Source organism: Cydia pomonella, chromosome 17 (genome assembly GCF_033807575.1).
Source record: "Cydia pomonella isolate Wapato2018A chromosome 17, ilCydPomo1, whole genome shotgun sequence".
Lineage (NCBI taxonomy): Eukaryota > Metazoa > Arthropoda > Insecta > Lepidoptera > Tortricidae > Cydia > Cydia pomonella.
Genome location: NC_084719.1, coordinates 3,301,987 through 3,326,353, shown reverse-complemented (window position 1 = coordinate 3,326,353; position 24,367 = coordinate 3,301,987). Strand labels below are relative to the sequence as shown.

Below are 24,367 nucleotides of genomic sequence, written 5' to 3'. Positions count from 1 at the left end.
AAAAGACCTGATGGCTGCACTCTCGTGCCATGGAGCCTGGGTCACCCCTTAGCGTGGGACGCCACCTGCGTCGATACGCTGGCCCCGTCCCACGTTGAGGGATCTGCTCGAAAGCCTGGGACGGCCGCGGACCAGGCACAGACACTCAAGCGCCGCAAGTATGCATTCTTAACGAACGAATACGAGTTTGCGGCGCTTGCAATGGAAACATTGGGTCCTTGGTCGACCGACACCAAAAAATTTATTAAGGAAGTGTTGGTTCGACTGGTAGGCGTCTCGGGCGACCCTAGGGCAAGCTCGTTCTTTGCCCAGAGGCTAGGCTTGGCTATTCAGAAGGGGAATGTCGCTAGCATTTTGGGGAGTTTTCCGGAGGCGGGTGATTTTGGGGAAGTTCTTTATATTTAATTTATTTTTTTATTTTTAATATTTTAATTGTATCTAGTTATTGCTTGTTTAGTTTTATAGTTAGTTGTAGTTAGTTGTAAGTTTGATTTGTGTTTGTTCTTTTTAAAGTGTTCGTCTGTAAGTTGTATATCTGTATTATGAAATAAAGACCCTTTATTAAATAGAACACAACATATTAAAATATTAAAAGTTAGTGGATAGTGGACTGTAAAAGAAGTAATTTAGTACCCAAGTAGAGCTGCAAAATTGCATGGCCACTTTATGAATGAATTCCTTCTTAAAGTGATTATGCTATTTTGTGGCTTGCCGTACCTATTTTTAAATTTTGAAAATAGTCCCCCGTCTTGTCGTATTATAAAGAAGTTGTGAACAGCTTTGGCTGAATTAAATTTGTCTGCGTTGGTACTACTAACGATATTACCGCTCACTGCAGTTAAATTGGAAATGCATATTAAATGCCAGCTGGCCGGGATAATTGTTACACGGTATCTGTAAAGGGAGATTTCAATTTAAAGATCGATAATTCGTAAACTCCATTTTATATTACAGACACTAAAATGATAATTTTGGCTAAGTTCGATGAAAAAAGTCGGATCCATGAATTATTTTTGCTTATCTCTAAATATGTGAGGAAAAAAGCATATATCTGATCACTCGAATGGTAAAGGTCACATAAAATATGTCAAAACAATTTTCTTCCTTGAGAGATAATTTTTTCAAAGTTTAACGCAAAAAAATGTGCATTATAAGCTATATTTAGACGCTGTTTTTACACACCTGTCGGACTAAGATGGTCGGCTATTTATCATTTGTCACCATACCTGTCACGTTCTAACAGGTATGTAAGCACGCAAGTGACAGGCATAGTGACAAGTGATAAAAATGGAACCATGATACCACCGCTGATGTAATTCTTAAAAAACATAAAAATTGTGTAGTATTTCATATTAATATATAAATGCTTTCACACGATCATAAACAACGGTTTTGTAACAAGGACACATGTAAAGCCATTGATAACTCTGAACAAACATCTTGCGCGGTGTCCCAATATTCGACGTTGTCAAAAGTTGCGCGCAGAACAGTTGAGCCGCATGTGATACAAAACACGAGGGGTAATTTAAGAGCTGTCTGTCGTTAGACTTCTATAAGTTCTTTGTCTTCCCCGGGACTCAAACTTTGTCAATACCACATTTAAATCTGTCCAATGTTTTAAGCGCGAAGAATTAGAAGATAGACAGACAGACTTATAGGTACTTCCGAATTTATAATATTAAACTAGCGATCCCTCCCGGCTTCACCCGGGTTACCAAATTATACACCTAAACCTTCCTCACGAATTCTATTGATAGGTGAAAACCGCATGAAAATCCGTTCAGTCGTTTTTGAGTTTCTCGCGATCTACTATCGTATATTTTATTAACTTAATAACGTTTAGGTATTTTGGATAATCTATAAAAATATGAGTAGCCGCTTCGTCTGTATGGTGCAGTCTGATGTAGGTACACGGAGCGGGGAGCCGTGACGTATGTGTGTGACGTCATGTGTCGTCAATTGGTATTCGTAAGGGTACTTATGTTGGGCCAACACACCAAACATTGGCCAACGAATATTTTATTCTAATACTGATCAACCGATTATTGAATTTTAACGATAAGATATTATGCTCCCAAAATAGAACATCCATGCACCTTTTAAATCCACCCAAATTAGAAAATTCCAGAAATTTGAATCAAAAACCGTTGAAATTTCTTTGTTCTAAATTCCAAGCCGGTAATGAAAATGCTACCTTTATTTTGTGGGGTTTCAATTTATTTTATTCGAATCATGTCGAGCGTGCCGGCACGTTTGAGGGAACAGTTTAACCAAGTTTTCTTCTCCTGAAAAAATGCCAACCTGAGTCAAAATTGATGAAATAAGTAATTGAAAGCTCGATTAATACCACATTTATAGGTCTACTATGTACTACGTTACAACGGTGATTGGTAGATTCAAACCAAGATAACAACTGCAAGTGTTATTTTAAGCGTCAAACTTCTATGAAATTATCACGTTCACTTAACACGCGCACAGGCTGGGTTATCAAAATCGCTGCTAACTTAGCTTGGTCTGACTCTAAGATGTTATTATGGTCATGCTGAATGGATGAGGGCTGCATTAAGTAGATTGTACCATAATATACAGTGTGTAACTCCAATACGAGCGATAAATTAAACTAGATATAGAATGTATCCGTGTATTTAAGAGCAATTCCTAGCTGAGCAAATTTTCAAATCTCGAATTTTTATAGATATGTTTTTGTCGCGCTGCAGTGGGCGGGAGTGAATTCGTGCGATAAGGACAACTGCAGCTCGGACTAAAATTACCACGCAAAAAGCTCAAAAACCGAGGTTTCGCTCTCGACAGTTTCCTCCTCAAAAACGCAACCAATCATTATGAAATTTTGGAAACTGCAAGAAGAATAAATAATCTATGCCGCTATGTTTTGATATTTTTTATATTTGTTGTCATATTTGTACACTGCACCTTTTTTGCAAGTAGTGTAAATATGTATGTTCCATCTCAAAACTATTCCGCCAGAGGGCGCCACTTGGTAGTTCGGCAAAGATCCGTTAGATGGCGCCACTTGGTAGTTCGGCAAAGATCCGTTAGATGGCGCCACTTGGTAGTTCGGCAAAGATCCGCCAGAGGGCGCCACTTGGTAGTTCGGCAAAGATCCGTTAGATGGCGCCACTTGGTAGTTGTTCATTGATCCCCGTCAGATGGCGTTACTTTGTACGTGTAAGTTAGTTAGTTATCGATGAATTTAAAAAGTTCGGCAAAGATCCGTTAGATGGCGTCACTTGTTCCTTCCGCAATGATCCGTCTTTGTAAGTAAGTTAGCTATGGATCTGTTTAAAAAATATATAGAGGGCGCCACTTGCCCCCTTCCCGCCGCCTCCCCGCCTTCCCTGCCGCCGCCGCCGCCGCTGCCCCTGGCCCTGCGCTCCTTGGTAGTTGTGCATATATCCTCGCCAGTTGGCGCTACTTTCTATGTTTAAGGTATTTATCTCCCGAGGGAAAACTTCGCTAAAATAGATGGCACCACTTTGTACGTGTACGACAAACAAAAAGTGACGAGGTGGCCTCCAGTGGCGAAGGTCGGATTCGAACCAGCGTCTTTAGCTAACCGGGGCGTCTTTAGCCAGTTAACGTCATGAACCCCTAGGCCACCCCGTCACGGTGAAACTGGTCCTAATTTCTCGTTTTTGGCTCAATTTAGGTATTTATCTCCCGACGTGTTGCATCAGCCGCCACCGTGGCGCCGACGGCCACCTGCAAATTCCTACGTGGGCGTCGAGGTCGATCGAGATAAGAGAGAGAATAAGTTAGATTTAAAATATGCATATATATGTTTATATATTTATATATTGGCGCTACTTTGTATGTATCTGACGCCACAGAGCACGTGTACATTTTTGAGTCAAGGTCGAGGTCGATGGCATCGGCTTGCTCCAGGTGCGGTTGGTTTTGGAGCTTGTGGTCAACAAATATATGGACTTGGTACTTTTCCAACTGCCCAATAAGTTTGTTTTAAAATATGCATACGGGCATATTTGCAAGAGCACATAATATAGAGTGGTTACAACCGGATAGAAAAATATATTTTTCTTGAATACCTGGGTATTCGATATTTATCCAGGTACTAGTCGTAATGTTAAACATACATGTTTTTACTTACATTACGGGATGTTTCATGTTAATCTAAAAGTTGTAACTATTTCTAGTTACATCTGGTAACATTTACATCACACTTTTTAGAAAAGGGAGTTTCTAAACCTAAGTATGTCGTTAACTAGCAAAGTCGAGTATATCTGTATGTGAATAATAAATAAATATCGAATATCCAGGTATTCAAGAAAAATACATTTTTATATCCGGTTGTAACCACTCTATATTATGTAATAGGTATTTTTTAGCTGACCTAATTCCGATTCCTGGTACTGGTGAACTTATTTATACCACGTCGGTGGCAAATACTGTCCGCCTGATGATAAACTGTCACCGTAGCCTATGGATGCCTGCAACTTTAGAATTGTTACACGCGCATTGCCAACACTTTAAAAACCTATACACTGCTTTTTGAATTGGGAATGGGAAATTTCCTATCGCTCGTTGAACAATAATGTGGAGAAATGATCATGTATGCGCAGGTGTGTAGATAGATAGGTATACTGAAATAAAAAAAAAGTTTAAAAGTGAATGAGTAATTATTTATTTACCAATCATTTAGCTATTTTACAATGTCCCCATGCAAGGGTTTTATTACCATTGTTCAAAATGAATCTCTTTTCATCTTTACCACAGAGAATTTTCTTTCTTCTAATTTGAGTGTACATATTGTGCTTATCACTAATCAAATTATACATGTTATCATAGAGAGTTTTACTCAAGTCTAAACAGGTATAGTATTTATTAAAATTTAACCTACGTACAGCAGCGGCGTTAACACCTTTGTTTTTTTTTATACATTTAATTTCGTTATTGTCATCAGAGTCTAATATATACGCATACATTTTTGCCCTTAACCCAACAAATTCTCGTATTATTCTTCCATTGTTTTCGTCCTTCATCATGCCCACAACCTTTTTATTGACTTGTGGTAAATTATATACGTTGTTTTGAGGCAAATCTGAAGTGTCAAATCTGCTTTGCAAGTCAGGTTTAATGTCTTCGTAAAAGTTATCTGTTTTGATATGATAAACAAAAGAGTCGGTGTCCGTGTATAAAAGGCTTACATTATCACCGTATTTATTTAACATGTAATCATAGTGAAAGTTGTACATGATTTGTTTACTCAAATCTAATACACTAAAACCTACATAAATAGGTTTGTCGTATACAATTATGGTTTTGTTCATTTGCACAGCTACCAGTTCTTCAGAGAAAATAGAGGCACTGTGGAAATTTGGTCTGGAAATGTAACGATCGAGACCATATGTAGGTTTTGTTCGTTGCTTATGTTCGCTGTGCAAAGTATCCCACTGTTTACACAACTTGACATCAACCCTTTTCTCGACATTTTCAATAGTTTTCCCGAATATGGAGTTATTCATGAGTTTAAAGAAATCTTTTTCAAAACTGTTTTTAGCTTGGACTCTCATTTGCGAATTTAAGTCAATATATGATTTTAGCCAAGACGATTGATTGAAAGTGAGAATTCTATGAATTTTCTTACAAATTAAACCTTTTTCTATATAAAGTTTGAGGTTAGCATAGTGCACGACATAATTGGTTTTGTTATCGAACGTTAGCAATAACTTTTTAATTTTACCTTCAATTGGTAGCTTGGTTTCAGCACAGAAAGGGTAATCATTATGCAAGTCATGTAAGCTATGCGGATACTCCAAATCTACTTCCAATATATATCCAACATCAGAGTCTATCCGCTGTGTCGATATATCAAACAGTTTAACCTCGTCTTCACTCATCCACCTAAAGTTATCGATTGGAAGCGGACGTCGCATGGCATCACCGTAAAGATTATTTATATCCAAATAGATGATAAAACTGCTGTCCTGATTCATGTCATAATCATGCATAAATACATTATTGGCCTTAGCATAGCGGTTTGACGCTTGACATACACCACCTCTTATACCTTTCTTTATAAATTGAATCATTTCATAGTCCGTAAACAATTCTAGGCATACTTCGGTATGTTTCAACATGGCGTCCCAACTCAAACCGGGTGCAGTGACATATTGACACGGATCTAATTCATACGCACCTAAACACACTTGTCTAAAGTTTTCAAACACTTCAGCCAATAATAGAACATCTGTCTTTAAATATAAGTCACAGTATTCACCCAGAGTTGTAATATTGAACGCATCCCAAACATCTTTTGCATGTTGGTAATCCTCATCGGAAATATTTAAGTCCGTGAGGCTGCTATAGAAGGCGGCCTGAGGGGGTAGCGCAGTTTCCTCAAGCCGCCTCCAGTCACTTACATACTCGTAAGGAAAAACTCCTTTACGCGTAAGTAACTTCATATATTTCTCACGCTCGTAACAATTATCGGATGGTGGTAAGAAATGTGGTAGTATTTTGAATTGGTCCTGTGAAAGGTTTGAAACTAGTTTATCCAGGCTACTTGACATGAATTTATACGAGTCGACAAACCTTAGACTGTATTCGTTAATCTCTAAATTGAATGAAATATATTTTTCCTTGTTAATGGGAATGCAGGTTAACTTTCCCTTAATCTTGGCTAATTCCTTAATGAATAGATGACAATCGTAACCGCTCAAATTGTGAAAGACGACTGGTATAAACTTTGGTAATTGGTAATTCAAATTACATGAATTGTGTGTTTTGCCTCTAATATTACCCGTTAAATGACAATGATCAATTACATAAGCTTCATCATCTCCAATTTTTTTCTTGCAAATATGACATATATTGGAGGATGTGTTAGCACCGGGGCTGTCGCTGTAATTTTTTTTTGGTGGTACGACTTTTTGCAAGATTTTTATGATTCTATCAGCGTCTTCACGAATGCTCTGTATAAATTTCTCCACACAATCTTCACCGCGATAGATAACAAATTTGGATAAATTATTGTCATATTCACAATGAATATAATAGGAAAAACTACATGGCACATGTTTATGGGTGTTACAAGTAGCACTTGTAGTATTAGACTTTTCATTAGCTAATGGAACTAAAATCGATTCAAAGTCACCATAAATTACAAATGGCACTTTCATTTTATTTTTATAATTTTTGAAACGTAAGTATTTATTATTAGGCTTAGGTAGCTCTACAAGTGTCTCCCCACAACCAATTGCTCGGTGTCGATCTAGTTTATTTTTATTTGCAAAGGGGTGTAAACACCCATCACATATCCATGTTTTTTCTGTGTGTTTAGTAATTTGCGAACGCACCAAACGAGACAAATTTTTAATCCAACAATAATGTGAAACATCACCTCTCTCAAAATATAACAAATTTACATGATTTTCGCAAGACATTTTCGAAATACGTAGAGGTACAATAGTCAGACCCCTGTCATCCCTTTTCTTATCTGTATCAATACCATATACATTAACACTGATTTTATTAAATTTTTCAAACGTTTTAATGTCCGAGAGACAAACCGGATCTTTTATACCTGTCACGTTAAAAATGTCTGTATAATGTGGGTACGATGAGGGACGATCACTGTTTTTATCAACTGGATAGAGAGCACTAATGATGGCCCAAAAAAAGCACTTGTTATCTTGATTTTTCACGTTAACACATGCATTCTTCGATTGCACCTCGGGTGGCAGTGGTATATATGTAGATCCTTTGAGTGGTTGATATTTGTTAACGTTGACGTTGAGAAACTCAATCTTCTCGAGACCCCAACCGCTGTCCCTTTCGTTGAAATCTTCACATTTTTTGGAAATACACAAGGATATTTGTTCAAAATACGATGGAAAATCCATACAGTCTTTATGCAGAGCCACGTTTTTTGTGTTGAATGACTTTAGATCACGTATCACTTCACCTTCAGCATTGGTTTTCACAAAAGTACCAAAGAGTTCAACATTTATTTTTACATGTTTATGTGTTTTTAGTTCAATGGTAATCACCTTTTCAAGCGTTTCTCCAATATTCAACAAATACATTTTAGGATCCAAAATGTCTGCACTCCCATTAATCCGGTATGTAATTATTCTGCACTTGAAGGCACTGTCAACAATGTAAACAGCACCGTCGGCAGACTTTTCTTGTGCACAAAGCAGGATGTGGCGGTCACTTTCCGAATGAGATATCAAACAGTTTGATAATACATCTTCGTTACAAAAGTTGCAATGATGTAACAACGCCATGGTGATGCTTCAATTCACTCGCTCAGACAACGGTACGGTCGTGCCGTGAGGCGGGCTGCGGGCAACTGACATCATGCCATGCGCTGGCGTCTGCGGTGCGCGGCGAAGCGGGGAAGGGGAGCCTAGCCGGCGCCGCGCCCACGCATGATTTGCACGTGTCAAGGTCGACCTCGACTCGTGCGCTGACGTCTGCGGTGCGCGGCGAAGCGGGGAAGGGGAGCCTGGCCGGCGACGCGCCATGCGACGCCCACACATGATTTGCACGTGTCGACACAGAGTGAGTCATTATTGCATCATCGGGCTTGACTGAGAATGGTTAGAGAAAACGGGGATTTCCCGTCGACCAAACACAAGTGAATGATTACATATCTTCAAGTATACTCTGGTGAACCCACTTTGTGAGTAGAAAAAAAAGACGTAATATTCAATTATTACTGCGCGTTATTACTGTACAGCCTACAATTGCATTGGTGTAGGGGAGGAAGAAAGATAAGGTTCTATGTTAAAATAAATAATAAATAGGTTAGTTATTGTTTTTTATTTTTATTTTCATGAAACTTTAACCGTTTCAATTGAAAATATAGGTATTACACAAAATATCGGTGGCATAACACTTGATTTCAGAGTCGACAATATCGTTTACATTGCACAAACTACCTATAATATTGCGTGCATGTTGAACATTAGCGGGGTGATATATCTTGAAATGTTTCTTGAAGAAGTTGAGGCGGTTTTCGTAGGTAGACTTTATTTTGTTCAAGTATCCGATACGTGCGTTAATACACTCCATAACACATTCGATATGACTCCATTCCATGTGGTTTATCACCAAGGGGTGTGTGTTCGTCACCGGTTCATTGTCACAGCTGAGTAAAAGTAACGGTACAGGAGAGATACACATCCGAAGACGATCGCACTGAATCAGCTCTGGTGAAATACACATTGGGCTATGAAAGAAGTTTCCAATGACGTCAACTTTTTCCGCAAACATTGCATTCCATTCTTCACAGGTGAGTTCATAATGGCCATTAAAACTGACACAGGTATGTAATCTGATTTTAGCTTGAATAAACTGCAACTTCAAGTATACATGGATATTTGCAATCGGAGCACTTGCACCAGCAGGACAGCGTTTGAGATTGTAGACACTCTTGCTCAGCTCACAGCAACCATCATCAGCACCGGAACAATCAATCGACGGTGTGTAAGAAGGTAAAAAAATGTTTGAATAATTCATTTTTTAAACGTATTTTCAAAGTTCCAAGACACGTTTACAATTGAGGGTGGTCAATGCTCTACTGAATGATTTTACGTGTGGCACTGGTGAGAGCGTTGTACTCAAACAGTGAATCATTGATAATGAGACAGTATGCCGTGGTGTTGGCAGGTACATTCTCTTTAAACTCCATTTCCAATTTAATATCAATAGCACCAGCTCCCGAGTTGAAGCTGTCACACTGTCTGGACGTGTCAATGACTATTAATGGAGAGTGTGTCTTGTAATGAGCATAATTTACTTGAGGGCTGGTATGATCACGGCTGTAGTACGATCGTTGGAAATTGGTAAATGCGTCATATAAGAGCGCATAGTTGTTTGTTTTAAATTCAGCCGAAAAAGGATCGTATGGATAATACTGTGCGTTCAAATACACCCTGCAATTGGTAAGATTACAATGGTCGAATATACTCATATCTTTGGTCTTGTCGTTCCTGCGTGCCGTTTGGAAACCAACAATGAGATAGCGAGGTTTCTCAAGCTGAGTACTAGTCTTGATGCACCAAATATGACGTTCTGAGGAAGGTAGTATGGGATATTCATACAGTTCCCACGTGCGGAACGCTATCTGAACTGGTATGCTGCCCTCAACATACGACATTAAGCGCAGTTTCTCCTTATCAGATACTTTTATGACTGGCATCCTCCATGTGACACGAGTGATTTCAATCTCACCATTTGGAGTCGGCGGTTTTGGTACCGTATTCGGATCAACGGGTGCTAAATCTAAACAGTTTACATCTATACTGGCGCGATTTAATATCAACTCGTGTTTCCCATTCATTATTACCTTCTTGTAATCCTCGGCGAAACCCAAGAAATGAGATAGTGGTATGGTTAATGTAAACTTGTCATGTATCTTTTTAGCACCAACTTCCCACCCCGCAGTCTGAAGACTATGGTCCATTTCCTTGGTGTATGAGATTAGTCCCTTAATGGTGGATGTGATGCCGCAGTTTCTCGCTCGATCAATCTCCACACCGTTCAATTCATAACGAATGTCTTGAAATAAAAAAGCAGCACCATTGTTGACCAGTAGACAGCCTTTCTCCACAGTGCCTTCCACTAATATTTGACTTTGACTCGGTAGTAGAATTAGATCTTGACGGTTGATACATATGTGGATGTTATCGTTGTTTTTGAAAGAGTCATTATACGGAGTGTATGGGTGAAATTCTATACTTTCTATACTGTCATCGAATAACACCTTCTCACCAATGTTTAAGATAGATGACGAGGACATACTTTGAAACCGATACTCTGTAAAAATGTACTGTTTTCTCTAGTCAATTTCCTTGGTTGTTGTTGTTTTTGTAGTGACTGCCGCTGTCTCTCGTTAATACGACGAGTTGTAGTAGTTCTCTCGACGAGAGCAAGATCTCGACTAGTTGTGAAGGTGTTGTTATCAAGGCTTTTATTGTTATGTATAATCATTTTTTTTTACTTTTTACGAATATGCAAACGAAGTGCAATGCTTTCACCTCGGAAATTTACCGTATTACCGTGCTCGTTTACAATGCGCAATTCAATGTTTTGTATGCGATTGTTACTCTTCTTGACGGGTAGATATATAATATTGGTAGGTTGTTCAATAATTTGGTAGCCGGGCGGGACGTCAGGTGAAAACTCGTGTAAAACATGTGACGGCTTGTTGTTTACGAATGAGCCCTCCACAATATTGCACTCTATTCTTATAGTGTTTGTAATGATTATATTAATTGTTTTATCCGACCAATGTGATGTTTTTGCTTTAAGCTTTTTCGCTGAATAACCAAACAATGACCCTATGCTGTTTGGTTTGTCAAAGCGAATATCATACTTTGGCGAGAATATCATACACTTGGAGGTATTGTTATTTACAAAGATATCCACCAATTTTTCACCATCACCTTTAGCCCTCTTTGTCATTTCCTCGTTCAAGAGGTGTATTATACTGGAGAGCTCGTATGAACCTTCAGGAATTGCGATTACATCATCCCCATAGTGAAACATATTATTGCTCTTATCAACATTAGGAATAGTGTTGAAAGTCTTAAAGTACACGAGAGCACACTCGTAAAAACCATCATTGTCCAATTCTAGAGCCGGTTGAAAGTCTACATTCAACACAGGCTCGTTACCGCTCAGACTTATTGTGAATGATGTCATAGACATGATACTGACGGGTAGACGATTAATGTAAGAATGAAACTACACATGTAATGCTCATGATATTTATTTAAAACAAACGCTTAGCATTGGTACACAGGAAGGCCAAACATAAGTGTCCACAATTTACAGTATTAAATTTCTGTAATCGATTGTAATTATACTCTACTCGCATGTTGCGCTGTTGTTTGGTACTAGCGGAATCATTTATATAATCAATAAACTCTCGAGGTGGTCTCAAATCACCAAAGCTATCAAAATATAGACAATAATTACCCTTTTTCGCATAGGCACACCAATGTGTACCTTCACCCTGCTGAGAGTCTAAATTGATAATACCAGTTTCATAATAGTGAGGTTTCTTTGGGAGATTATCTCGCATGAAAACACCCCTAAAGTAGGGGATTTTCTCTCTACGTGCAAATCTCACAATGTCCACATCGGTGAGAGCTTGACCAATCGGAGGTAAATCTAATTTCTTGTTTTTTTTTTTTTCGCCACTTTTGCAGTTGCCGATACTGTTGCTGCTGCTGCTGCTGCTGCTTCATTAGCCGGTGTAATGTAGAGTCCCATTCCACGTTTATAAGGTGCTAAATATAAACCTCTACCGACAATCTTGCTTTCATTGTTATTATTATTATTTCTATTCCTGACCATTTCATAAATATTTTTAGCAGCAGTGGTAACACCGCCGGCCAAAGTTCCCGTGGCTGCTAAAGCACCCAGTAGCGGTATCAAAGCTGGTAGGAAACCGCCTTTCTTAGGTATTGGAATGACTCGCTGTTTCTGTTGTCCCTTAACAATTTTCCCTTTAACAAAATGTTTCGCAGCTTTTACACCCACTTTTAGTAGTGTATTAGTAGTTGTATCCTTCTTTTTCGCAATGTGTTTTTTTACAGCATCACGACTTGCTTTAATGACTTTTGATATGGGAATCATACCCATACCGTGTTTAACTTTATGTTTCATAATCTTATCTACCGCTAACGCGGCAATACGTTCACCAATTGAATTGTTACCACGCCAACGATTTTCAGCAGCTTGGGCCAATCGCAAATCTGCTTGATGACGTCCCTCCAATGTTTTATCACGTGAGTAGGCAATATCGTGTAATTTACAAGCTTCGTCAAGCGGATTCACACCGGGATCGTTGCGAGCCAATCTCTCCTTCAATCTAGTACCGGGACCGCAATAATTGTAACCGGGTATGTGCGCTTCGAATGGTAGATTATTAATTAAATTATTTATAATACCCCCACCGCTACTATGAGATCGCAGTCGTCTAGGTCGTTTGGGATTATGCTTAACACTAACCCCGCCAATGTGTGTTATCATCTCAAGTATCTATACTTGACTGTGTACGTGAGTATAAAGTATGCCTATATATCTATATAATATTTAAACCTTTGAAATTTGATCATGTATGTGTGTATGTGTGAGTATAAAATACATGTCCTAACGATTTGATACATCACAGTGAAATGAAGCTTAAAAAACAAAACACGTCACTGGCTATTAAAGATTGGAGTGTTGTGCTAGATGATAATGTGAAACCAGCAATGACTCATCGCTCCCTTAAACATGGCTCGTTGCTGGCGAATAACATTAGATGTCTCATCTGTGGACCTTCCAACTGTGGCAAGACAAATGTTCTGTTGTCTCTGCTCTTACATCCGAACGGTGTAAAGTTTCATAATGTTTATCTTTATTCGAAATCATTGAATCAACCTAAATACAAGTTTCTGAGTGACGTTTTAGAGCAAGCGGGTGACATACCGTTTCACACGTACAATGATAAGAGTCAAGTCGTCCCACCGGAGGAAGCTGCGGAGGACAGCGTCATTGTATTTGACGATGTGGCTTTGGAAGATCAAGATGCCATTCGTCAGTACTTTGCAATGGGACGTCATCGTTGGTTAGATTGTTTCTACTTATGCCAGACATATAGTAGGATACCTAAACAGTTGGTACGTGATAATGCCAATCTTATATTGCTATTCAAACAGGACGAGTTGAATTTAAAACATGCCTATGACGATCACGTGAACACCGATATGGGTTGGGAAAAGTTTAAGGAAATTTGTCGCGAGTGTTGGCAGAAAAAGTATACTTTTTTAACAATCGACAAGGAGAGAGACATTAATAAGGGTCGATATCGTAAAGGATTTGACGTTTTCATTATTGTATAAAATTTAGTGTCATCTCCGGTTTATTATCAGTTTTATGTTGTCAGCTACTGAAGAACAACGTCGTTTAATTTATATCCTATCAACATATTAGCATCGGCCGTACCAAAAGCAGCAGCAGCAGAAGCAGCATCAGCACATATACTATAAAATAAAATATGTTTGGTAATAAAAAGTTGAAACGGAAACTCGTAGATTCCATTGAGAGTGTAAAGAGAAAAGTAAAAGCGTTGCGAGCAGATAAAACTTTGCTTGACACTTCGCTAGCTCAAACCTTTGAACCAATTACAAAACCGCTCAATGTTTTAATGACTAAAGCTTTAGAATCTAAAGGTAATAATAATAATGATGACAATGCTAAACCAGCAGTAATGAATAACCCCCAGCTCCCTTTGATAAAGACCTCCACACCATTGTCAAAACATTCACGTAAAAGGAAATATCTGATTAAAACCGAAGAACCCAATAGTAAACTGATTAAGTGGAGTAATAATCTTTTTACAAAAACACAACAGTTTGATGATGCTGCTGATGATGATGATGATGAAGATGATTCTAATGATGATGCTGATAATGATGATGATGATGATGAAAGAAAAACAGAGGGAGATGAAGAGTTTAGCGATGCTGAAGATATGAAGTCGGCTCTTGAATTTGATGAAGGTGGTGGTGGTAGTGGTAATAGTAGTATTGATGATCTACAAAATAAATATATGAAACATCTTTTAAAAACATCAAAAATACCATTTGGTGTTTATCTCAAGGATAATAAAATGCATATTGGTAATAGTCGGGTTAAAATCATTGATGACGTGTTACATATTAAAGATTCACGATTCAACCTAACTCCTGGACTGTTGGAACTTATCTTTAAAAGAATACCAAACAAGAATATAGTTTTGAGAAAAGATGTAGAGGATTACAATAATATTTTAGACATTACAAACGCTCATCGTAGAGGATTCTCGCCAAACGGCCAATTGAGTGGAGATAGAAGTGTAAAATATCAATGTTACATTAAACAACCACAAGAATCAAAGAAACATAAAGAAGGTGGATGTTTGAACTCTGGTAGAAGAGATGTATTAACAACTAAAACTTTTTATCCTAAAACTGATTATATCTATTGGGATGATCCCAACGAACTGGTGAGCCGTTTACAGCTTTTGATAGCATCACAGAATGCTGGCAACACCTCTCATTCGAACGAGATCAATGCAATCGTTGAGGAACTGACTGAGAGCGGTATAATTTTAAAGTAAGAAAACAGACCCTCTTCTGTTAGCTGTTTTTAAACCTGTTCTGAGCTGTTATCTAATAAAACAGACATGTTTTGTAACTAAGCCTCTCCCCCCTTGCTACCTTGTTATAAATACCGATGAGGCCTCCCCCATCGTTCACTTTCACAATGCCTCTTAACAAGTTTGGACAATACTTGGGTAGCGAGTCTACAATCCGTGACGACTTGAAAGTGGAACGAGATTTAGTAAATTTTGAAAATAGACGGGTGGCAGGAATTCATAAATCTTTTCTTAAAACTGATGCTATTTGTAGGGCTGAATTGGATGAACAAGTAGTATTTTTAAACACAAAGCTAAAGGCAAATATTAAAGATATAAAAGATTTACGGGTAAAGGTTGAACAATTATCAGCTAGAATTACTACACAAACACACGCACCACAACCAGCCCAAACACCATCAACAACGGCAATAGCTCCAGGAAAGCGATTGAAGAAAAATGAGTAAAGCTCAAGTGGTCAACGAGATACACAGGTATGCGAGAAAAACATTTCCACGTCGTCGATTCATTCAGAGGGGGCTCGATGACACATGGCAGATTGATCTAATTGATATGCAAAAGTACTCCAAGGATAATAACAACTACAAGTATATTCTAGTGTGTATCGATACCTTTTCCAAATACGCTTGGATGCAACCGCTAAAGTCTAAGAGCGCTGAAGATGTTACAAAGGCAATGAGCAGAATTTTGAGTGAAAACGGGAGAAAGCCCAAGAATATTCAATCAGATGATGGAAAAGAGTTTTTCAATGTCAAATTTAAATCGCTCATGAAACATCATCATATCAATCACTACTCTACCTATAGTGTCATGAAAGCTTCCATAGTGGAAAGGCTAATTAGAACCTTAAAACATTGGATTTGGAAACAATTTAGCATGAATGGTTCCTACAAATGGATACAGCTGACAAGTGAAGTGGAACAATATTACAATAACAAACTGCATCGTACTATCGGTATGGCACCGGCGAGTGTGAATAAAAACAACTCTAAACAGTTGTTACATAAAGTCTACAATCACATTAAAGTCAAACCACGTGCCAAGTTCAAGGTCGGTCAACATGTGAGAATTAGTAAATATAAATCCACTTTCGCCAAAGGCTACACCGGCAATTGGACTACGGAAATATTTACAATAACTAAAGTGCAAACTACTAATCCAGTGACCTATTTACTTCAAGACGCTAATCACCAACCCATCTCTGGATGTTTTTATGAACAAGAGTTGCAGAAAACTAAACACAATGACATTTATCTAGTGGAAAAAGTTTTAAAGCGTCGTGGAAATAAAGTGTATGTAAAATGGCTTGGCTTAAATGAAAAAAGTTGGATAGAAAAAGATAACATTGTGTAACTATTTTACTCAATAAATATTCATTTACTCCAAATCAATGAGGTTTCACTCAATAAAACATTCCTATATTCAGTAATATGAATTTATTATTAATACTTGTACATTAAAACATTTACATTCGCAGCGAGCTAACAATTTAAAATTAAACAATGACAAGGAATAAATGCATCATCACCTTAATATGTACGAGCATTCTTACATTTAGGTTCACATTCATAATCACCGGCAGCTATTATGTTTGGACCTAGCACACAAAATATTACATTGATTAAATAATTAAAAGATTTAGTATTGAACACCACGCGTGAAAATAGTTCCGCTGTAACGCCACCTAATAACGCAATCCAGTCTTGATAGTTGATTTGAGCATCTCCCACTATCTCTTCTACGTCATCGTTTAAATCGTCCCACATTACAATTAACAGGTAAATATGACAATCGTCATGGTGACCTTCGATATACAATCGTTTTAACAATCTCGCTACTTCCGCTCTAAATGTGTGAAATGGCATGGGGAGGCGCCATCTATTAATCAGAGTATTGTTTTGGAACGCTTTTATCCACTTGCTTTTACATCCTTGATAAAAAGATTTCATTTCATCGCTCGTATCGCTCTCAGAAGCGCTCTCTAGGCAGTTTGTTTTTCCCTTGTCCCCATCGTCTTGTTTTAACAGTGCCTTTGCTGTTGCCATCGGTTGTGGTCCGGGTGACGATGGCGAAGTGGAGCTGCTACAGCCACCGTCACAGCCGCCGCCGCCGCTTGTGGTGGTGGACAACCAGCACTGGCAGCACCAAGTGGTGATGGTATTGTTGTCGGCTGGGGAAAATATAATAAAAATATTGTTATTATTTATATTAAAAGTAAGCAAGTATTCCTAATTGAGAACATAGGGGATAGGTCGAAAGTGATAGATTATTTAAACTACAAAGACAGAACAGAGGTGAAATACTCAAATGTTAATGTGAGTATAATACAACTATACTTACATTTGGTATGTGATGAAGCTTGCGGATCCATGATTTCAACGCAATATTCGTTGTGACACTGTAGTGGGAATATGGTTCAACATGCTCTTTTATAGCAGAAAAATTCAGTTGAGGGGTGGGGTGTAGACGGGCGGGCGGGGCGCATGTGGTAAAGAAACGTGTGAAACGGTTCTCATGAACTATATGAAAAGAGGAAAAGATTTGTTTGTTAAGTTATCGTACAGGAAACGAAACTACATTATTTTGTAATAATTAAAATATAAATATATGTACTTACCTCAACTTTCGGTGCAAACTGAACCATCTTTGTCGAGCGAGGTCAAATGTAGTCATTTACATTATTGCTCAACGAGCTATAGGAAATTGGCATCGATACATGCGAATTTCACATAACGCCTAGTCTCATTACGATTGCATATATAGTCGAGAAATTAGGACCAGTTTCACCGTGACGGGGTGGCCTAGGGGTTCATGACGTTAACTGGCTAAAGACGCCCCGGTTAGCTAAAGACGCTGGTTCGAATCCGACCTTCGCCACTGGAGGCCACCTCGTCACTTTTTGTTTGTCGTACACGTACAAAGTGGTGCCATCTATTTTAGCGAAGTTTTCCCTCGGGAGATAAATACCTTAAACATAGAAAGTAGCGCCAACTGGCGAGGATATATGCACAACTACCAAGGGGCGCAGGGCCAGGGGCAGCGGCGGGGAGGGGGCGGGGGAGGGCGGGGAGGCGGCGGGAAGGGGGCAAGTGGCGCCATCTAACGGATCTTTGCCGAACTTTTTAAATTCATCGATAACTAACTTACTTACACGTACAAAGTAACGCCATCTGACGGGGATCAATGAACAACTACCAAGTAGCGCCATCTAACGGATCTTTGCCGAACTACCAAGTGGCGCCATCTAACGGATCTTTGCCGAACTACCAAGTGGCGCCATCTAACGGATCTTTGCCGAACTACCAAGTGGCGCCCTCTGGCGGATCTTTGCCGAACTACCAAGTGGCGCCCTCTGGCGGAATAGTTTTGAGATGGAACATACATATTTACACTACTTTTGCAGCCACTTCAATTGAGCCGTTTTTGCGATTTTCGAGGCGCAGTAAGTTTCTTCAAAATAAAATAATCCAAAAAAGCAAAATATAGCGGCACAGATATTGATGATATTGATCTTATTTGAAAAAATCATTGCTCTGGGTTAAAAATCCAGGGAGGAAACAGTCGAGAGCGTTTGTATAGAAAAATCGCAACTAGGAATTCCTCTTAATCTAATGATTAATATCAAGAAGTTTTTTTAAGGTACACTTAATTAGGATCCTTTCATTTATTTAAAAAAAATTACCGAGCTGCAATGTACTGCGAACATTTCAAGACATAACATGACATGACATTACGAGATAACATAAACGTAATTTACGTGAATTTTATTTGGTGCGGGAATGATTTAACTTTGTTTACATACATACATACATATAATCACGCCTATTTCCCTAAGGGGTAGGCAGAGACCACGGATTTCCACTTGCTACGATCCTGACATACCTCTTTCGTTTCCTTCACTTTCATGACATTCCTCATACACGCTCTTCGGTTTAGGGTGCTCTTGACCTGGCCTTTCTTCAGGATTTCCCCGATTTGATCAGAGAAAGTCCGCCGAGGTCTACCCCTTCCAGCTCCCTCTTCTACTTCTCCCTTATACACTCTCTTTGTTTGTTTATTGTTAAATATTTACCAAATTATGAATTAGAAATAGGTAGTTAGCTCCAAATGTGCTTAGAAATGTTAAATTTGTATTGCTTTTTATAATTTTTACCAATTTTTTGGCTAGTGTCGGGCCACTAGCGTGTTTTGAGCGTCGGCGTCTAGTCAGCGCTCTGAAAAATGGCGTCGCTACGCAGTTGCGCCAACGTTGCGTCGAGCACCAGCCATATAGTTGACTGCACATCGACGCTCGGGTGATGCTAGTGTGGGATGACTCTAAAGCATTACCGCACCAAATACCCCGAACGGTAATTAGCGTTAATAACCAACTGAACTCATTAAAGTTTATTTGTAGCAACTCAACAACTAAAAGCGCAAAGAAAATACCAAGAACAAGAGTAACCACTTCTTCTTACTAATATAACTTGTTTCAAACTTCAGAACTGTTCGTAACTCAACATTACTTCAAGTTAGACAATTCACTACTAGAAATTCTTACCCGTTACCTTTAAAAAACTGTTCAACATTACCCGTTATGGTTCCAAAACATAGCTCTTTCTTGAAAAACAGTAAGTACCTACTTATCAGGGTTTAGTGAATAAAAAAGACTGACAACACCCATAAAACGCCGCGAGAATCGTTATTGTTGTAGATGGTGATGATGGAGAAAACTATTAGGTAACTTACGGCCCGATTCGAAGAATGAGATACGATAACGATAAGTTCTGATTTAGATAAGTTATCTTTTAGATATCGTTTGTATGTCGTATAATTGACAGAAGCAGCTCGATTCGGGCAACCAGTGTCACTTTAATGTTAGAAATATCGTAGATAGATCTTATTGGGATCACAGCGGAATCGAAATAAACGTCAATTTTGACATGTCGTTTAGTTATCGATCTTTTAAAGATCTTTCCAAGAACTTAAACGTGTCTTAATCATTCTTCGAAGCGGGCCGTTAGTGTTATTAAATGTATAACTTTTTTCTCTGAAACCTATTAACTACATGAATTTCTAGACCCATACTCATACTCATACTCATTCTTTATTGGTAATAGGTGATTTCATATCAACTTACATAACTAGTACAAATAACATAAAAAAAGGAATTAAAATTACAACATATTAATTAAAATACATTAGCTACTGGCGTAGGTATTATTATTTCCCATTTTCTTATTTAGCATTTTAGTTAAACTATTTTGAACCTGTTTTTAAAGAGTTGACTTTGAAATAGTAATATTATGTCGAAAGGTTGTTATGCTTTTAACCTATTATTACGCCGAACTTACATACTTGCCTACTTTCAAGACAGTTTCCATTTGCGCAATACAAAAATGGCGCCACCTACAACAATGATGTGGCACACGGGGAACGCGTTGTACGGATGTTGTGGGTCTTGAATATTTATTAGTCTCTGGTAGGTACCTAGAAGTTTGCGGGAGTAGGTGAGTGAAACTATTCGCATTAAGCCACGACCTGCTCGTGTGGTGTATTTCAATGAGGGACAAATAAATACCGTAAAACAAAATATAGAGTACCATCTTAGAGTTTTAACTCTACTATTCTTAAGGTGTTAGAGTAGGTGTACAGATATTTTTGAGCACTTCAGCCGCTCCAATATAATTATCTGATGGCCGTGCCTGCATACGCGTACATATTTTATAATTGGCAGATGATGAGATTATCCTAAAGAAAGAAGAATTGAAAACGATAGATAAGTGCGTATAGAATGTCGTTTATTCCCTTTGTGCGAAATTATTTTTAATACAATGGGACCTTTCGAAAGAACGGGGTTATTATCTGGTATTGTAAAGTTTTTGGACCCAAAACATCCTAAGTTCACAAAAACCCTCAAGCTATTAGCCCTAATTGCCTAGGTAATTCGGTTAAAAATCGAGTGAAAAATAAAATGGATGTAAGTCTTTGTGTTTTATAGATTGGATTTTTTCATTATTTGGGGAAAGACTGTAATTCTGCGAAAGTAATAGGCTGTATAATTATTTTTACATTAAGATAAAAGGTCAATGGTTGGATTCGGGTTTGTTTTTGTGAACTATATCTTCGATTTATAAAATGTCGTTTGATATTTAGGCCGACTTTTATTTCGCTGTCAGTTTTTTTGGTCATTGTTCTATAACAGGTGAATATAAAGAGTTCCCTATTCTGTATAATACGCTTAGAGCCACACTAGCGTCTTCCGAGCCTCGGTGTCTAGTCAACTGCTGCTCGACGCAACGTTGGCGCAACTGCGCAGCGACGCCATTTTGCATAGTGCTGACTAGACGCCAACGCTCAAACGACGCTAGTGTGGGCCACCTTAAGCGACATTTCACCGTATTCCCTAAAAAAATTACCTTGGGTTACGAAAACGTATGAGTTTTAACAAAATATTCCTGTACTTTTTTTGTTCCAAATTGGGAGTTTATATTTATTACGCTCTGAATAGTAGCTCTTCAAACTTACCAGGTTTTAGCTAAATCGGACGAAACTTAAATCGACCACAAATTATAAATAACACGGCACATTTACCCGTTGTTTTCGGAGAAGGAAAACGTTGTAAGTAAACCTGCTTACATCCGCGATCAAATAAAAATGGTGTATGTATCCCCACTCCGCTTTTTGCCAGCGAGCAGATTCCTCTCCTGTACATAAGAGGACGCTTGTGCCCAGCAGCGGGACGTATAAAAACGAAATAATTCATATTTAATATTCCCTTAGGGGGCGTCCATTAATCGCGTCATACGTTTTTGGCTTGTTTTAGACCCCCCCCTCCCCCATGGTGATCTTTGGTGATATTTTCAGGACCCCCCCCCCCCCCCATCCAATATGACGTGTATTTTTTTCGATAACTAAAGAACAGTTTTCTAACAAATGAACCTAAGTACACGTGAAGGATAATAAGGGCGGAAAACTATTATTTTTATTTTATTGACTATAATACAGTATAGCACAGATGAAAAAAAAAAATACACGTGATACGTGTCCATACCCCCCCGTCCCCTGTGGTGATCATTGGTGATTTTTTGCTGACCCCCTCCCCCCCCCTATACAATATGACGCGATTAATGGACGCCCCCTTAAGTACTTTATCATTATCGTTAAATTTCTTCAATGGATTATTAAAGTGTAGGGTTCTTTAGGTATATGTACGGCTCTTTTACCTTGAACTTTTCGCATACGCTTTGAAATATTATAAATTATTTTATTTACATTTTTTCTCTAGAATGAGAAATCGTTACAATTTATATATAATTCAGATACTTTATGACATTGAGTGTAAAGGCCTTACAATGCTTAACAATCCTTACACCCCCAAGAGAGCCGTAACTCAACTGCTTGCACACTCGTAATTATCATTAGTGTCGCGACAACACTATCCTGCACAAAGCATAACAGCCGTAACAACCATTAGAAGACCAAGAACCAAGGATACGGTAAATAACAAAAATTCATTTAGTTATTTACCGTATCCTTGTGCAATAAATTCTAAATTCAAACTGGTTTTTGGCAATTACTGCTGTTACTAGGGTTAGTTAAGACTCGAGTCCTTCGAGTCCTCTGCTTTTAGACTCGACTCAGTTTTTCAGATATTATAAGTAAGCCGAAGCTTGAGTTTTTTTCAAGTTATTAGAGACCCGAGTTTGTTTTAGAGGCTTGAGGCCTCTTCAGATAACTTTTTTTTTTACAGAAAAAATTGAAATGCATTGTCTTCATGTATAATATATGAGTTAGGTAACATACAACAACATTTGAATAGGAGGATGAGAACATATATGCAATAACCTACAATAACGTTTGAATTATTTAACCTATACGGCCCACTATACAAGTAAAATTGCCAATCGAATTTGAATCAATGGAATTATAAACTAAACTTTAATAGGTTTTGTTTTAAAATCGAACGCAAGAAAAAAAACCACCTGTTTAATTTAATTAAGATTTAAATGTATTTGCAGGTAATTTGTACTAGTATTAGGTCAATGAACCGCAAGAGTTTAATATTACTAGTAGCTACTTTAATAAAATCTACTAAATTGTTAATAAAGTATGTATTTGGAGGCTCGAGTCCTTTGAATTGCGCTTAAAATAGACAATATGACTTAAACTTACTCAAGACTTAAAAGACTAAGTAAAGTTTTTATTCGAAGATTCTCGTACTTTTTTTTTCTGATTGAGACTCTAAAGACTCGAGTTTTTACTTCTACCAACACTAGTTACGAGTATGCGTGCAGTATTTTTAGTCATAAATTTCAGAAACACGTGGCAATTAAATTTAATACTACTTCGTTCTAGGTAATTTAAAGTCACACGTTGTTACGGACGTACATAAACTTACGTGAGGTAAAATTTATTGTTAGTATTGTTCTAACTAAAAAACAACATACGAACAAGGTCGAAACAGCCGTATTTATGGCTTTTATTCCATTATTGCCCAAACATAATAGTTGTAGACAACCAAAGTTTGATTTGAAATTTATTCTGTGAATAATGTATCGACTTATCTTATAAATGTGTTGGGATATTATCGAATTGATGATGAGAACGTGATGTTATTTTGATAGGCACAATAACACAACGCAGGCAACAACATTTTAAAGAAAATAACTGGATGAGTTTGATGTAGGGCAGATTAGGTAATAAGTTTTAATCGTCTGCTGGCGACCATTAAAGAAATCTGATGGATATGGATACATGAAATATTTACTGGAATAGTATATTACTATAGAGGAAACGTAGGGTTGCAGGCCCAGTAGATATAGACGGCTGAGCGTAGCGAAGACGGATAGAGATACGCGGCCGGCAACCCCGTTTCTCGCCGAGATATGTATAGTGTTTTTCTCAAGCTTGCAATCAAAACAAAAAATTTAGTTAATTTGTTTTGTGGCGACCTACTCGGCTCGCCACTCTACCAGCGGTGCCCTGCGCGCGTAAATCCGCGCGCCTGCGCGATGTGCCGTCGCCGTTGCTTAGCAACGAATATGCACAACAACGGTGATTTGTTGTGCATATTCGTTGCTAAGCAACGGTAGCGTACCTATATTTGTTGATGGTTGAATGCCAAGATGTTGTGTCACAATTTGACGTTAAAAAACAAAAGAGGGTTGCTTTACAGTCCTAGGTGTGTAAGGCAGTATGAAATATCAT

The 24,367-nt window shown here is 38.2% G+C and overlaps 1 protein-coding gene and 1 long non-coding RNA gene across 2 annotated transcripts in view; one reads left to right on the top strand and one right to left on the bottom strand.

Moving 5' to 3' along the window:
• Window positions 1–24,367, top strand: part of LOC133526890 (uncharacterized) — a 202,138-nt gene that overhangs the window by 47,402 nt on the left and 130,369 nt on the right. The window lies entirely within an intron of this gene.
• Window positions 16,708–18,517, bottom strand: LOC133527225 (uncharacterized). The gene is made up of 2 exons (XM_061864130.1): window positions 17,519–18,517; window positions 16,708–17,348 (listed from the first exon to the last, which is right to left on the bottom strand). The coding sequence occupies exons 1-2, from the start codon at window positions 17,547–17,549 to the stop codon at window positions 16,708–16,710; spliced, it is 672 nt and encodes a 223-aa protein (XP_061720114.1). The 5' UTR covers window positions 17,550–18,517.

Coding starts and splice junctions, on each gene's coding strand:
- LOC133527225 (XM_061864130.1), bottom strand. CDS start 17,549: ATGGATCCGCAAGCTTCATCACATACCAAAT. Junction 17,349..17,518: donor AGCTTCATCACATACCAAAT/GTAAGTATAGTT, acceptor TATTTTCCCCAG/CCGACAACAATACCATCACC.